General features: G+C 46.9%; 5 protein-coding genes and 3 long non-coding RNA genes across 9 annotated transcripts; 6 read left to right on the top strand and 2 right to left on the bottom strand.

Annotated features, from left to right (window-relative positions):
* Positions 1–128: 128 nt before the first annotated feature.
* Positions 129–4,359, bottom strand: LOC6587866 (aminopeptidase N). The gene is made up of 6 exons (XM_002012741.2): positions 3,793–4,359; positions 2,734–2,892; positions 2,198–2,672; positions 1,899–2,137; positions 571–1,825; positions 129–510 (listed from the first exon to the last, which is right to left on the bottom strand). Exons 1-6 carry the CDS (start codon positions 4,287–4,289, stop codon positions 193–195), a joined length of 2,943 nt encoding a protein of 980 aa, XP_002012777.1. The 5' UTR covers positions 4,290–4,359; the 3' UTR covers positions 129–192.
* An 870-nt stretch (positions 4,360–5,229) lies between these two features.
* LOC6587721 lies at positions 5,230–7,012 on the top strand. 2 transcript variants are annotated; one of them, XM_026992958.1, is made up of 4 exons: positions 5,230–5,493; positions 5,547–5,789; positions 5,858–6,750; positions 6,820–7,012. In XM_026992958.1, the coding sequence occupies exons 1-3, from the start codon at positions 5,389–5,391 to the stop codon at positions 5,921–5,923; spliced, it is 414 nt and encodes a 137-aa protein (XP_026848759.1). In that variant the 5' UTR covers positions 5,230–5,388; the 3' UTR covers positions 5,924–6,750; positions 6,820–7,012. The 2 variants fall into 2 exon arrangements, 1 of the variants encoding a protein (XP_026848759.1); XR_003409156.1 differs by lacking the exons at positions 5,230–5,493; positions 5,547–5,789 and having other exon boundaries at positions 6,169–6,234; positions 6,287–6,750.
* On the bottom strand, positions 6,907–7,565 carry LOC113566601. Its single transcript, XR_003409158.1, has 2 exons — positions 7,267–7,565; positions 6,907–7,145 (listed from the first exon to the last, which is right to left on the bottom strand). It is a non-coding gene; the product is annotated as an uncharacterized LOC113566601 (long non-coding RNA).
* A 44-nt stretch (positions 7,566–7,609) lies between these two features.
* LOC113566600 lies at positions 7,610–7,942 on the top strand. Its single transcript, XR_003409157.1, has 2 exons — positions 7,610–7,716; positions 7,786–7,942. It is a non-coding gene; the product is annotated as an uncharacterized LOC113566600 (long non-coding RNA).
* Positions 7,943–9,511: 1,569 nt separating this feature from the next.
* On the top strand, positions 9,512–9,969 carry LOC113567448. Its single transcript, XR_003409443.1, has 3 exons — positions 9,512–9,524; positions 9,603–9,748; positions 9,813–9,969. It is a non-coding gene; the product is annotated as an uncharacterized LOC113567448 (long non-coding RNA).
* Positions 9,970–10,652: 683 nt separating this feature from the next.
* On the top strand, positions 10,653–11,103 carry LOC6587851. Its single transcript, XM_026984147.1, has 2 exons — positions 10,653–10,713; positions 10,776–11,103. The coding sequence occupies exons 1-2, from the start codon at positions 10,678–10,680 to the stop codon at positions 11,043–11,045; spliced, it is 306 nt and encodes a 101-aa protein (XP_026839948.1). The 5' UTR covers positions 10,653–10,677; the 3' UTR covers positions 11,046–11,103.
* A 125-nt stretch (positions 11,104–11,228) lies between these two features.
* On the top strand, positions 11,229–11,931 carry LOC6587189. Its single transcript, XM_002012738.2, has 2 exons — positions 11,229–11,435; positions 11,496–11,931. Exons 1-2 carry the CDS (start codon positions 11,241–11,243, stop codon positions 11,616–11,618), a joined length of 318 nt encoding a protein of 105 aa, XP_002012774.2. The 5' UTR covers positions 11,229–11,240; the 3' UTR covers positions 11,619–11,931.
* Positions 11,932–13,169: 1,238 nt separating this feature from the next.
* Positions 13,170–13,701, top strand: LOC6587901. Its single transcript, XM_002012737.2, has 2 exons — positions 13,170–13,365; positions 13,434–13,701. Exons 1-2 carry the CDS (start codon positions 13,192–13,194, stop codon positions 13,569–13,571), a joined length of 312 nt encoding a protein of 103 aa, XP_002012773.1. The 5' UTR covers positions 13,170–13,191; the 3' UTR covers positions 13,572–13,701.

Genomic DNA, 13,701 nt, shown 5'->3' with positions numbered 1-13,701 from the left:
CCATTTATTGACGATGACTTGTTTTGCTATTCCCCACATCTCTGTCTGGGCCAAAATCATTTTCGCTTATCATTCATCGATGGTATGGTGGAAAGCTCGCGGGTGCTTGATTGATAACGCTGAATGACTTGTTGTATTAGAATTAATTTATTTGTAATTAAGTCTGCCATTGCTTAAGGCAATAAATCATTATCATCTATATAACGATCGATCTATGGATCGTAACGCTTTTTGAACCACTTCACTGGCCGTATTCAGGAGGCTCTGAGGGCGATTCGAGCCATTGCCCACACTGAGGGGCTCTGAATGAATGGCTTCGTTCTGGACAGACATTGGCGGGACCTCGGCGATCAGCCAATTGTGGATCTTGTGCTCGTATTTGTCGACGAAGACTTCGGTGTTTTTCATCTTCTTGCCCACCAGGCCAGAGTCGATGTCGATCAGTGCCTCACCTGCGTTGAGGCTCTGTGCCTCCATGTATCGAGCTATTCTCTGGCGCAACATAGCAAACTGAAAGGAAATGGAAATGGATGGTTAAGTGGTCCTTGGGATATCCTTGGCTTATCCTACCTGAGGTGTTTGTTGTCGCGGCACAAACTCGGCTATCTGATTGAAATTCTCCACAAAGCTCGGCGACCTACAAAGCAGCTTGTAGCTGCGATCGATGTACTGCCAGATCACAGACCGAGCTTCCATATTCGATTTGTACAGATATGAGAGATACATCATTGACTCCGGGTCGCTCAGTATTTGATGCGTCGAGTTCTCGCCCAGCAGCAGATCCAAGTAGTACAGCAGATGGCTGTGGCTCTGAGTACAGCGCAGGGAGTAGATCAAGTCATCGTAGTAGATGGAGCTCCGATCGGCAGCCTGCATCATGCCAATGACCCCGTAGAACTCTTTGTCGCTCAGGTAGCGCACACCCAGACAGAGTATGGTGTCGTACATGGCATAGTACTCGGATTCGTTGGTCACATTGACCTTCTTGAAGATGTATTCCTTGGCCAGGCTCCGCGTATAGTCCTGGCACTCGGGCAGGTCGGCCAGACAGGCCGTCAGGAGGATCTCCTGACCCGCCTCCAGGGCACTGTTGGACACATCCCCAGACGCTTTGTCACGAAACAGTCGCCGGAACATGGGCGTGACCAGGTGGCGCACAAACTCGTTAAACAGCTCCAGCGAGGCGGTGCCAAAGAGATTTCGTCGCACAAAGTCTATGGTATCGGCCACCTGTTTCCAGGGCAGCAGATCCTCCTCGAGCTCCATGTACTTCAGCATATCGAAGACGACTTCGATGTCCTCGAGCTCGGTGTGCTCGACCTGCGGCTTCAGGTCCCGGAACAGGGCAGCCCGGTTCACCGGATGGATGAGCGAGTGGTTGTGCTGCAGCTGACGAGCAATGGCCCGAAGATTGTCGGAGTCGTAGTGGACATGGTAGAAGCCCGTCTGCTGTTTGTTCACGATCAGCCAGTCCCGGCCGGTCAGCTGCAGATTCAGCTCTGCCAGAGTGAGGGAGTGCTGCGTCTGGGGCAGGATGAAGAGGTCGGCTTGCGTGTCCTCGAAGCACGGCTCCTGAGCGGTGGCAAAGTTCAGCGGTATCCACCAGTGCTCGCTCTTGGAGTGGATCGACCGCTGGCTGAAGGTGATCGTGTCGTTCTCGTAGTTGCGAGTCACCAGCACAATGGGCATCCATTCGCTATGCGTCCAGGAGAGCATGATCTCACGCACCCGGTGCACCCACGGCTGCTGCCGGAAATACTCGTCCTCAAGGAGCTCCGCTTGCAGGTAGTCGAAAAGGTTCAGCTCGTTGGCCACGCTGTACTTGCTGGAAAGAACGATACACTTTGGCCCATGAATTCCAATTGATCGGTTCCAGGAGCAGTCCGATTAGCACTTACTATTTTTCCAGGTAGCGACTTATTCCGCGCACAAAGATCTTCTGACGGAAGGCGTGGTGGAACATCTTGATGACGCAGGCGGCTCGCTTGTATGTGATGATATCGAAGATGGCCATGATCTCCTTCTCGGTCTCCACGTAGGAGGTCATCGGGCGGACCTCGAAAAAGCTGTTGTAGCTGTAGGCGCGGTCCGCCTCATCCGACACGAACATATCCATCACCTTGTCTTCGGGGTAGAGCTACAGATCATAAATTGCATTATTTATCATTTTGGGATATAACTCTGAGACTGGACTCACCAGATCCGTGATGACGTAGGCAAAGTAGGTGGCAAAGCCCTCGTTCATCCAGGCATAGGACCACCATTCGGGCGACACCAAGTTGCCAAACCATTGATGGGCGATCTCGTGGTTCTGCGTGATCTTGTCCTTGACGCGCTTGTGCACATCCCCCGTGTCCTGCTGCAGGAGGTTGCCCTCCTTGAAGGTGATCAGACCCCAGTTTTCCATGGCAGCCCCGTAGTTCTTCTTCAGCGCTATGTGATCCAGCTTCTGCAGCGGATAGCTCACACCGAAGTAATCCTCCATAGCGGCCACCGTGCGCACGGCATTCTTGAGCGCACTCTGACCCTTCTCCTTCGATCTGGGCGAGGAGTAGATGCGCTGCGTGACCCCGCGATACGTCTCCGAAATGTGCTCAAAGTCGGAGATCACAAATGCCACCAAATAGGTAGACATCGGCGGCGTTGTCTCGAACAGGGTCGTCGTCAGCTCTCTGCAAACCAAGAGAATTTAATAACTGAGGAGAGAGAGCACCTTTAAGATGATAGGCTTACCCATGATGCTGCATCTCTTTGACGGGCATATTAGATATGGCCGAGTGGTTGATACCGTGGGTCAGCCGGATGCTGAAATTCGACTTGAAGCCGGGCTCATCGTAGCAGGGAAAGATTAGACGCGCATATGTCGGCTCTGATTGCGTGGCGGCCACATATCTGGGAATTGGGAATTGGGAATTTCATGAGTATTTTAAAGTGGAGAGTCAGCAGCATTGACAGTCGAAAGATTCGGATGACTTGTAAGCTGTATTCAAAGAGCAAAGCCAAATAATAATTATTTGTAATCAAAATCGTGTTCGATTTCAAAAAAATCCCACTTCGCAGATCATTGAACGCCGAATAAAACCAGTTGGAGCCTGAGGCAGCCGGTATGACATGCTGATTTGCAGAGCCTTCTCTCTCTCACGTCTTCAGAACAATTGTGGTTTATTGTACGACTTTCCCAGATTCGAGGGAATCAACAATGGGCATTGCTCGAATAAAATCAAAATAAACAAACCCGCGAGTTCACGCGCCCAAAACTAATCGGGGTGTGGAGGGGGCTGATAAGATTCGGTTCGTAATCACTGCGGGCTGACTATTGTTGTGATCACAGTCATGACCCCTTATGAAGAATTCCCCTTGCACAACTCGCATGATTTATATGTGAATATGTGTCTGTGGTATTGTTTACATCGTCACCCCGGCAACGCTGCCGGAATGAGTGATTCTGATAGGCGCGTATACGAGTGTGTATTCTGATGAGACGCCGCTGCTACGATAGCTGGCCAAATGTGCGATGATAAGCCGCTTGCTGTCTGTGCCAGCGTCAAATATTAATTAAAACGATGGAACAACGAGAGCCAAACACAACAAACAGATGGGGAAAGAAAGAAAATAAAAGTGAGAGCGCCGCCAAAGTCAAATGAGCCATACAAAGTGCACAGCTATCGCCGGGGTCTATCTCCCAATTATGTAAGGGAAGTAAAAGGCGCGTGCCTCCTCTCGATGACAGCCAGCGGAAATGTCCACTTTAGTGATCCAATCCACACCAGCTGCTCTAAGCGCGCTACTCACGCGGTCCGATTGGTCGACTCATCCACGTAGTCCATCCAGTACAGGCCCATGGGCCGGGATCTCATTATGGCCGTGTATAGAATCTCCACGCGATACCGCTGTCCCGCCTCGAAGGCCTGATAGTTCTCGCGGGGATGGATGATGAGGAAGGCGGCTTGCGGATTGTATGTGTGGATAAGGTCATCGACAACTTCCATGGATCCCGAATATGTCACTTGTCGCACAGTAATCTGGATGTCGCTGAGGTTCTTGGCGTGTAGAACTATCTCGTTCGTCGACTGCCTGATCGCTACGTCAATGGTGGCATTTCCGCTGAAGAGCAGGCTCCCCAGATGGATGTTGCTCGAGATGTGCAGCTCGTAGCCCAGCGGATAGGTCTCGTTGGGCAGCCGCAGCGAACGATCGCGAGTGGGCAGGGACCCATCGACCCCGGACAGGGCCAGGGCCAGCGCCACTACCAGCACAAGCCCCGCAAATCCACTCAAAGGCGTAATCATGGCAACTGATCGATGACCGGGACTGGAACTGGGACTGGGTCTGTTACTGTTCCACCACGCGGCGTTGGCAACCGAAACTCAACTGAGCGACCGCTACGATTGCGGGTTCAGGTTATACTCGTACCTATAGAGCTAAAGCCTCCCTCCCTCGATAAGATAAGCGGCTGGCTGGCTGGCTGGCTGATCGATGCGTATAAGAGCGCTGGCACACGATGAGCAAGCAGCCGAGCAAACAAACTCATTCCAGGCCGAGAGCCACTCGAGCGAGCAGCCGTTGAGTGGTACAGTTGTGGCAGGTCACGGTGCGGTCCTTGGCACACAAAAAAAACGGCTCACTCTCACGCCCTGATGCGGGCTTTATACATCACCCCCTCTGCCGCGGTTTCATTACCCTTTTTATACCCGAAACTCGAAGAGAATTAGGGGTATATTCGATTTCAGGTGGTAGTGTATGTCTGTGTAACTCCCAGATGGAAGCGTTTCCGACCCCATAAAGTATAAGTATACATGTATTCTTGATCAGAATCCATAGCCGAGACGATATAGCCGTCCGTTTGTCCACCTATCCGCCTTGATTAGCGCCTAGAGACTATAAGAGCGAATTTGTATCATTCTCTCTCTCTCTCACACGCATCCTTCCGCGTGCAGTGTGCGCGCTCTGTCCGAGGGGAACGAGAGAAAAAGAGACAGATGTAAAAAAAAAGCTCTCACATAACTATAATAATTGAGTATGGGGTATGAATGTAGAGCCACGGCCCTTGCCGTTGCCACAACGCTCCCCTCGAGTCCCCTAGTGATGAGAGAGAATTTGTTCGACTCTTTTAGGCTCTTTCTTAGGCTCTCATTCTGGATGGAAATGCGGAGACTTTTGTCTGCTTTTAGGTCGCGGTCAAGACCTTAATCACCCCAAACAATACAATTTTTAATCATTAAAGTATTTTTAATCATAATGCCATACGTATTGGCAGAAGCTTAGCAATAGGTCTACTTTTAGGCTCTGGAAGGCAGAATTTCTCTGTTTATCTCTACTGAGCTTAGGTATAAAACCGCGATCCAGCGCATAATGCTTCAGTCATAGCTTTACAGTGCCAGCGCCAGCATGTCGATGTCGATCGCCCGTTTCGGATTTTATTTGTGTATCTTGGGCTTGGTGGCGGCCCACTTTGAGAGGGAGGGCCTCACCTGCAAAGCGAATGGAGAATATGTGAGTTGCATCCTACTCCAGCTAAGATCATCACTTCAAGCCCGAGTATTCAGTGCCAGATGCATTCGGACTGCTGCTCGAGGAAATGCATGACATACCTGAATGTCTGCGCCAGGAGGATAGACGAAGGCTTTTCCCTAGAGACTCCACACCAGTCAAACAGTATCTATGACATCGATGTGAAGCAGTCTTCCAAAGAATTTCCTGACATCGTGGACATCGTAACGCTCGCCACGGAGTCAAAGCAGACACCACAGACGGAGCAGGGCAGGCAGTGCCAGCCGGTCGGTGGACAGGTAAGAGTCAGTGTGGATCTCAGCTTGAGCCCAGTGTTAACTTTCTCTCGTTACGCACTTTTCTCCAGTGCTCTGTCGGCGAGGAGTGCTGTACGAAACGTTGCCACTCCTACGCTCACAAGTGTGTCACCTAAAGAGATGTCAGACAAAACGAGTAATAATAATAGCTCGGATTATTACTCATTCGATACATACATGTACAATATGTAATTGCTTATCACCAAAGCTAATTAAGTTAAATAAAGTATCGCTTATCCGTAGCAAAGTTCAGTAATATGTCTACTTTTCGGCTCTGGAAGGCAGAATATCTCTGTTTATCTCCACTACGCCTAGCTCCACGCTTTACATTGAAGGGGCCAGCATGTCGATCAGCCGTTTGGGATTTTATTTGTGTATCTTGGGCTTGGTGGCGGCTGCCACGAGTTGCCGAGCGAATGGACAAAATGTGAGTTGCATCTTACTCCAGCTGAGATCATCTCTCCACACCCGAGTTTCAGTGCCAGGTGCATTGGGACTGCTGCTCGAGGAAATGCATGACATACCTGAGTGTCTGCGCCAAGAAGATAGCCCGTGCATTTTCCCGGGCGGTGCTGCCCCAGTCCAACAGTACCCAGAAAAACGATGCCAAGCAGTCTGCTCATCAATTTCCTGACAAGAAGTCAGTCCGGACACCACAGGAGGAGTAGGGCAGGCAGTGCAGCCCCGACGGTGGACTGGTAACAGTCAGTGTGGATCTCACCTTGAGCCCATGTAAATGCTTATCACCAAAGCTAATTAAATAGAAAAATAGTAACGCTTATCCGTTGCAAATCGTAGAAAATCGTAGCGCATAATCCTTCAGTCAACGCTTTACAGCCTAAGAAACAGCATGTTAATGTCGAATCCTCTGTCGATCGCCCGTTTGGGACTTTATTTGTGTATCTTGGGCTTGGTGCGGGCGTGCATGCCCATTGGTGGACGGGTAAGAGTCAGTGTGGATCTCACCTTGAGCCCATAGGTAACCTTCTCTCTTTACACATTTTATCTCCAGTGCTATGTCGGCGAGGCGTGCTGCTCTCGGCGCTGCCACTTCTACGCTCACAAGTGTGTCACCTAAAGAGATGTCAGACAAAACGAGTAATAATAATAGCTCGGATTATTACTAATTCGATACATACATGTACAATATGTAATTGCTTATCACCAAAGCTAATTAAATTAAATAAAGGCTCTGGAAGGCAGAATATCTCTGTTTATCTCTACTACGCTTAGCCGCGATCCAGGGCAAAATGCTTCACTCAACGCTTTACATTGAAGGGGCCAGCATGTCGATCACCCGTTTGGGATTTTATTTGTGTATCTTGGGCTTGGTGGCGGCTGCCACGAGTTGCCGAGCGAATGGACAAATGCATCCTACTCCAGCTGAGATCATCTCTCCACACCCGAGTTTCAGTGCCAGGTGCATTGGGACTGCTGCTCGAGGAAATGCATGACATACCTGAGTGTCTGCGCCAAGAAGATAGCCCGTGCATTTTCCCGGGCGGTGCTGCCCCAGTCCAACAGTACCCAGAAAAACGATGCCAAGCAGTCTGCTCATCAATTTCCTGACAAGAAGTCAGTCCGGACACCACAGGAGGAGTAGGGCAGGCAGTGCAGCCCCGACGGTGGACTGGTAAGAGTCAGTGTGGATCTCACCTTGAGCCCATAGCTAAATTTCTCTCGATACATACATACGTGTAAATGCCTATCACCAAAGCTAATTAAATTAAAAAAATAGTATCGCTTATCCGTTGCAAATCGTAGAAAATCGTAGCGCATAGTCCTGCAGTCAACGCTTTACAGCCTAAGCAACAGCATGTTAATGTCGAATCCTCTGTCGATCGCCCGTTTGGGACTTTTTTTGTGTATCTTGGGCTTGGTGGGGGCGTGCATGCCCATTGGTGGAAGGGTAAGAGTCAGTGTGGATCTCACCTCGAGCCCATAGGTAACCTTCTCTCTTTACACATTTTATCTCCAGTGCCATGTCGGCAAGGTGTGCTGCTCTCGGCGCTGCCACTTCTACGCTCACAAGTGTGTCACCGAAAGAGATGTCGCACAATACGAAGAATAATGATAGATTTGATTACATTTGATCACTAAAGCTAAAAAATGAAATAAAGTATCGCAAATCCGAATCGCTTATCATCTAGCGCTTTACCTCTTTTTGTAAAACAAGAAATAAACGAGGGGGAACGTTGTGAGTTGCTGCGGACACAGCAACTCTACAGTTATACCCGATACTTAGCCTTACCAGTATGGCTCTCCTCCAGCAGACGGCGCTAATATTAAACGACACGACAAAGAGTGCGTGCGAGAGAGACAGAAAATCAGTCTGAGCGTGACGTCGGGCGCTGCGTAGCCACTGCAAATTGATTTGTTCCTGTTGGCTATAAAAATGATCTGATCTAATCCAGGTTCAGCAATCTGATAGATATGATCATTATCTATGATTCTGCGTTTTTAGTTTTCTTGTATCCTCAATATTATGGATGCAACAGTTTTTCGTCCTTTGTGTGGGCGGAAGGGGGTGGGGCGAAATTTTGAGATACACGTTTTATAGTGAGATCTAAGAGGAGTGCGGATTCCAAATTTGGTTACTCTAGCGTTAATAGTCTCTGAGATTTGTGAATATCCCCAGATTTGCATCCTTTGCGGGGGCGGAAGGGGGTGTGGCGAAATTTTGAAACAAACTCGTCTCGGTCCGATATATTAGGAGTGTGGATACCAAATTTGGTTGCTCTAGCTTTTATAGTCTCTGAGATCTAGGCGCTAATGTTTTACTCTAAGCAAAGGCGCCTATGCTACGTGTGTGTTAGAGAGAGACAGGGCGAGAAAAAATGAAATTGTTTTCTTGATGCTGGCTATAATAATAATACGATCCAATTCAGATTCTGCAGTCTAAAAGATATGGTCATTCTCTACGATTCTGCGTTTTTGGTTTTATCGTATCTTTAAAAATGTGGATGCCACAGATTTTCGTCCTTTGTGGGGGCGGAAGTGGGCGGGGCAAAGTTTTGAAATATTTTTGTAGCAGTGACATATCACAGAAGTCTGGATCCAAAACATCGTTGCTCTAGCTCTTATAGTATTTGAGCATTAGGCGCTGAAGGGGACGGACAGACGGACAGACGGACGGACGGACAGACGGACAGACAGACATGGCTCAATCGACTCGGCTATTGATGCTGATCAAGAATATATATACTTTATAGGGTCGGAAACGATTCCTTCTGGACGTTACACACATCCACTTTTACCACAAATCTAATATACCCCAATACTCATTTTGAGTATCGGGTATAAAAACCATAACAACAGGCTTTTTCCTTGGATCTATCTTATAGCATCGGATCTGGTTTTGTAGATTGAAAACATAAGAAACAAGTACTGTAAATGTAAATGTGTTAAAAGCGGTAAAGGGCACTGCGCTTGGATATGTCGGTCCACACATTTTTGTATCTCACTGTACGTCGTTCAATAAATATACATGTTCATACTATATGCGGGACTTTCTGCCGACTGACGCTGATACGCCTCAAAAAAACACATTTGTCATAGCGAAAAAAAAACCAATCATGGGATGGGCACTTTATGTTTACTTAAGGGAATTGTTCTAGATCTATCTAGAATGAAATATCGAATTTAATAGCTGTATAGCTTTTGCTTTTTAAACAGCACAAAACGTTGCCACTTCCACTGGCACAGGTGTACATACAGGTATATTATGTAAATGCTTATAACCAAAGCTAACTAAATCTTTAGAAAATAGTATAGCTTATCCATAGCAAATTGTAGAAAATCAGCGCATAATCCTTCAGTCAACGCTTTACAGCCTAAGCGTCAGCATGCTGATGTCGAATCCTCTGTCGATCGCCCGTTTGGGATTTTATTTGGGTATCCTGGCCTTGGTGTCGGGTGCATGCAGGCCCGACGGTGCACTGGTAAGAGTCAGTGTATCAGAGCCAGAGTCAGCTAACTTTCTCTCTTTACACATTCCTTCTCCAGTGCACGTACAGCCGGCAATGCTGTTCTTCTTATTGCCCCGTCGAGACCAACAGTTGTTCCTAAAGAGATGTCGCACAATACAATACAGAGCTAATTAAATTAAATAAAGTATCGCTTATCCGAATGTAAAATACAAATGTATGGAATATTTATTTAACGCTTTATTTGAACCTATTACGACAGACCTTTTCTTTGGGTCTATTTTACTGTGCTGCCCATGAGAACCTACTACTGTTGGTCCACAAATTTGTATATCTCACTATACGACATTCAAAAGATATAACGAAGCGGGATTTGCATCAAAAAACACATTGGTCAGCTATATGTACATAGCGAAAAAACCTTTCATTTGCTCGGCAATCTCGTTGTTATGGATTCATCAAATTCGTCTCGTATTTATTTTTGAACCTTTTGACTTTTCCTATCGCAATCGATTTCGGGAACAATTTGTGCATATTTTCAAAGGAAATTTGTTGTTGTTGTCTTTCCCGCAAACGAAATCATGACGCACTACTCGTGCAACCTATTTTCCAAGCACATGCTACATGCACAACCTTAGTGGAGCCCTGAGATGCATGTATGTCAGCATAACCTACATATATCTACTCGTATCTGTATCGATATCAGTATATGTATCTGAAGCATTGACATTAAATATTGACAGCGGCAATTTTCAATTATCTCGAGCGCGTCTTGACACAAATGTAACCCAACTTCTTGACTTGGCAAACAGACGGGGAGGTCCATCAGCTCAAAGCAACCCAGTTAATTAGGGCCGCGGGGTCATTGAGTCAACAATGGCGTTGCTTTAAAAGCCATTCTATCGCCAGGGCACTGCGAGTCGGACACCACACTACTTGTACAAATGAGAATGTGGCCCATTATATTTCTGGTCATTGCAGTAAGCGAGACGTGACTTTGGTCCACCCAAATTTTCTGCATCGCGTGTTTTTTTCTTCACAGGCTGTCCAGGTTCACATTCCCGTTGAGTGTCTGCCCCTGCCCCCTGGCAAGGGGGCATCTGTAGATGCCAAACTTCCTTCGATTTCGTCAGTTCCCGGGCAGCAGATGAATCCACTCAACGCCGAGGACATTACAGTATTCACCAACATGTTCCTAAGCCTATTCAGAGGAATAGGCGATTGGCGGAATCAGGTGGCCGCAGAAACCGTTCAGAGTGTGTGGCAGAGTCCACCCATTGTGGGCCTCAGTCACCGACTCTTCGCCGCCTAGCATTGGCTTTTTGTAATGCGATCCGCAACAGTTCTCGCTGAACAAACAATAAAAACGAAGTGCTTAAAGACAAGCCTCTGTTGCGTCTGGTTTTGATTTCGTTCACCCTCAGAATGGAGCTGTATATAAAGAAAGCGTTAGTCCAGTTGCATTAGTCAAACGATCCACATGAATGCCACCGGCTTACTTTTGCTGATGGGACTGGCGTTGTCTCTGCAACTTATCCTTATGGGACCTACGAGCTGTGCTCCCATGTCCGATGAGCTGGAATCGCCTTCGTCGATCAAGGAGATAGGCGGCTTAGCGGCGTTTGCCTACACCCGCAAAAAAGTGGCAAAGACACAACCCAAGACAAACCTTATAATGCCTCCTTCAAAAAATATGACACGGGTAAGAGTGTAACGTCTAATCGAATTCAGTATGAATGTAAACCTTTCATATTATTACCAGCGCCAGCGTATGGAATACGCCGACGACTGCGAGCCACTGGGAATGGTGTGCAAATTCGCCGAACAGTGCTGTACCAAAGCCTGTATGGTGGCCACAAGGCGGTGCGCCTACGTCGGAAGTTGAGACATAAGAAATTATTTTGTTGGCCTGATCTTAGCCATTAATCCATAGATTATAGCCAGAGGTGGAGCAGTAACGTAAATCCCTGTTATTGTTCGTTGTTTGCAATGCCCACTGTATCAAATTGTCATCTACATACATACATATTACATATATTTGCTTACTCACGGCAACAGCCTCGATCTGACCCCGTCTTGGATCGAGGTAACCCTGTATTGCATTTTAAACACCACAATGAACTTCGCTGTATTAAAAACACCAAACTGAAAAATCTCAGTAGCGCAACAAAGTAACCGATTTGTGTGATAAATATACAACAGCCTTAAGCATTCGACAAAGCCTTATAGACTGACAAAAGCTAGGAAAACATCTGTACAAGGGCTGGCTATGAGGCTCCACCTTTGGCTGTACATCTGAAAGCTTGGAAACTGCTGTTGTGTGTGAATTTGATGTGGTTTTCTTCAGAATGGTTGTGTATATAAAGAAGGCAGACCGGGTGGTTCCCCAGTCAATCATTCAGCATGAATTCTATCGTCTCACTCTTGGTACTGGGTCTAGTCCTGTATGTGGGACTAATGCTCATGAGCCCTACAAGCGGAGTTCCGCATCACAGGGCGAATGCGGAGAGGAGATTCAAAGCGCAGATAGCCGCAAGACAGATGCCATTGTCCAAAAACCTTACACTTGTATGAATTGAACGTTGATCAGAGTTAACGAGTCTGTAATCTTTTTTGTTTAATTCTTTTGGCAGCATGAGCGTCTGCACTTTGGCGATGACTGCGATTCAATAGGAGCCGATTGCAAATTGGCTGAACAGTGCTGCACCAAAGTATGCCTGTTGGCAAACATGCGATGTGGTGTCCCTATATTTTAAGAAAATCTAATTAAAGGATATTTTGAATATAATGTACACTCCCAGAACCTGTTTTTTTGTATGTACTTTTGGTTTGTCTTAGGCCTTGGGTACTTGGCAGTTATCGCAATTGATTTGTCCTCCCAATTGCAAATCACCATTGATTTCATCAGCACTGGATGGTGCTTGAAAACCTATATTTTTCGATCAATCGTTAGACAACTGGGCAGACGAATTGTTCTGCGTCAGCTCTATTGATTAGTTCCCCGATCATAGCAGTACCTAGTATGCACTTTATTTTAAAATGAAAATAAAACGATATTTGGACATATCAATGATATATCTACGGAGATACTAGTTTTCAAGATCTCTGGCTTCTTTTTCACATTTTTATTCTGAGAGCAAATAATGGTTTTCAATTTAAATTTGATAATTGCTCAGTACTTATGAAATACAGCTTTTATGTTTTATTATATAGCTGTGACTGGTGGAGCTTGTGCCTGGTTTTGGATGGTTGATTAAAGATATGTATGTGTATGTGTGTCAAAGGGTTGGATGTGTTTCCCTCGCGACATCTGGAAATGTAAAAACTGCTGTTGTGTCTGCTTTTGTCAGACATTCTGGTCAGACCCAGAATGGAGCTGTATATAAGGGGCTTCTAGGGGACTAGGCAGCTTCATTAGTCAAACAATCTACATGAATTCTGGCGGAATACTATTGGTAATGGGCTTGGTCCTGTTTCTGGGAGTAATCCTCAATCGATCTACGAGCGGAGCACCCGTTCTTGATGAGCTGGACTCACCGTCAGTCATCAAGGAATTTGGCGGACTGGCGGAATTTTTTTCCCAGCGGAGAAAGCCCCCTAGACAGATGCCACTGTCCAAAAACATGACACGTGTAAGTAGGGTCTAGATAGCGGGCCACGTTATAGTTAATCTAAGGATCGTTCTTGCTCTTACTTATAGGAGCAACGTATTGAATGGAACAAGAATTGCGAGCTCTATGGAACACCGTGCGAAATGGCTGAGCAATGCTGCACGAGAATATGCCTGGTGGCTACCAGGGAGTGCGGTGCCCCAGCTGTCCCAATTAAACCTTGGTAGCTCCTTTAGCTCCGTCATATACATATATGTATAGCCGAAAGGTATAGCCTTTCGGATATGAAAACATGGATGCGTTGACTTATGGCTTAAATAAACAAATAACAAAAACAGCTGCAGTAAGAAAACACAA

Source organism: Drosophila persimilis, unplaced genomic scaffold, assembly GCF_003286085.1.
Source record: "Drosophila persimilis strain 14011-0111.01,24,50 unplaced genomic scaffold, DperRS2 tig00000000-arrow-pilon, whole genome shotgun sequence".
Classification (NCBI taxonomy): Eukaryota; Metazoa; Arthropoda; class Insecta; order Diptera; family Drosophilidae; genus Drosophila; species Drosophila persimilis.
The sequence above is the reverse complement of the archived record's forward strand: the minus strand, read 5'-3'. Positions and strand labels throughout refer to the sequence as shown.

Bases quoted from the DNA above. Each gene is read 5' to 3' on its own strand.
- LOC6587721 (XM_026992958.1), top strand. From the start codon at position 5,389: ATGTCGATGTCGATCGCCCGTTTCGGATTTTATTTGTGTATCTTGGGC. The intron at 5,494-5,546 runs GTGAGTTGCATC...CCGAGTATTCAG, and splicing joins GCAAAGCGAATGGAGAATAT to TGCCAGATGCATTCGGACTG. The intron at 5,790-5,857 runs GTAAGAGTCAGT...ACTTTTCTCCAG, and splicing joins GCCAGCCGGTCGGTGGACAG to TGCTCTGTCGGCGAGGAGTG.
- LOC6587866 (XM_002012741.2), bottom strand. From the start codon at position 4,289: ATGATTACGCCTTTGAGTGGATTTGCGGGGCTTGTGCTGGTAGTGGCG. The intron at 2,893-3,792 runs GTGAGTAGCGCG...CCCAATTCCCAG, and splicing joins GAGTCGACCAATCGGACCGC to ATATGTGGCCGCCACGCAAT. The intron at 1,826-1,898 runs GTAAGTGCTAAT...CGTTCTTTCCAG, and splicing joins AGTCGCTACCTGGAAAAATA to CAAGTACAGCGTGGCCAACG.
- LOC6587851 (XM_026984147.1), top strand. From the start codon at position 10,678: ATGAGAATGTGGCCCATTATATTTCTGGTCATTGCA. The intron at 10,714-10,775 runs GTAAGCGAGACG...TTTTCTTCACAG, and splicing joins TTATATTTCTGGTCATTGCA to GCTGTCCAGGTTCACATTCC.
- LOC6587189 (XM_002012738.2), top strand. From the start codon at position 11,241: ATGGGACTGGCGTTGTCTCTGCAACTTATCCTTATGGGACCTACGAGC. The intron at 11,436-11,495 runs GTAAGAGTGTAA...TATTATTACCAG, and splicing joins CTTCAAAAAATATGACACGG to CGCCAGCGTATGGAATACGC.
- LOC6587901 (XM_002012737.2), top strand. From the start codon at position 13,192: ATGGGCTTGGTCCTGTTTCTGGGAGTAATCCTCAATCGATCTACGAGC. The intron at 13,366-13,433 runs GTAAGTAGGGTC...TCTTACTTATAG, and splicing joins TGTCCAAAAACATGACACGT to GAGCAACGTATTGAATGGAA.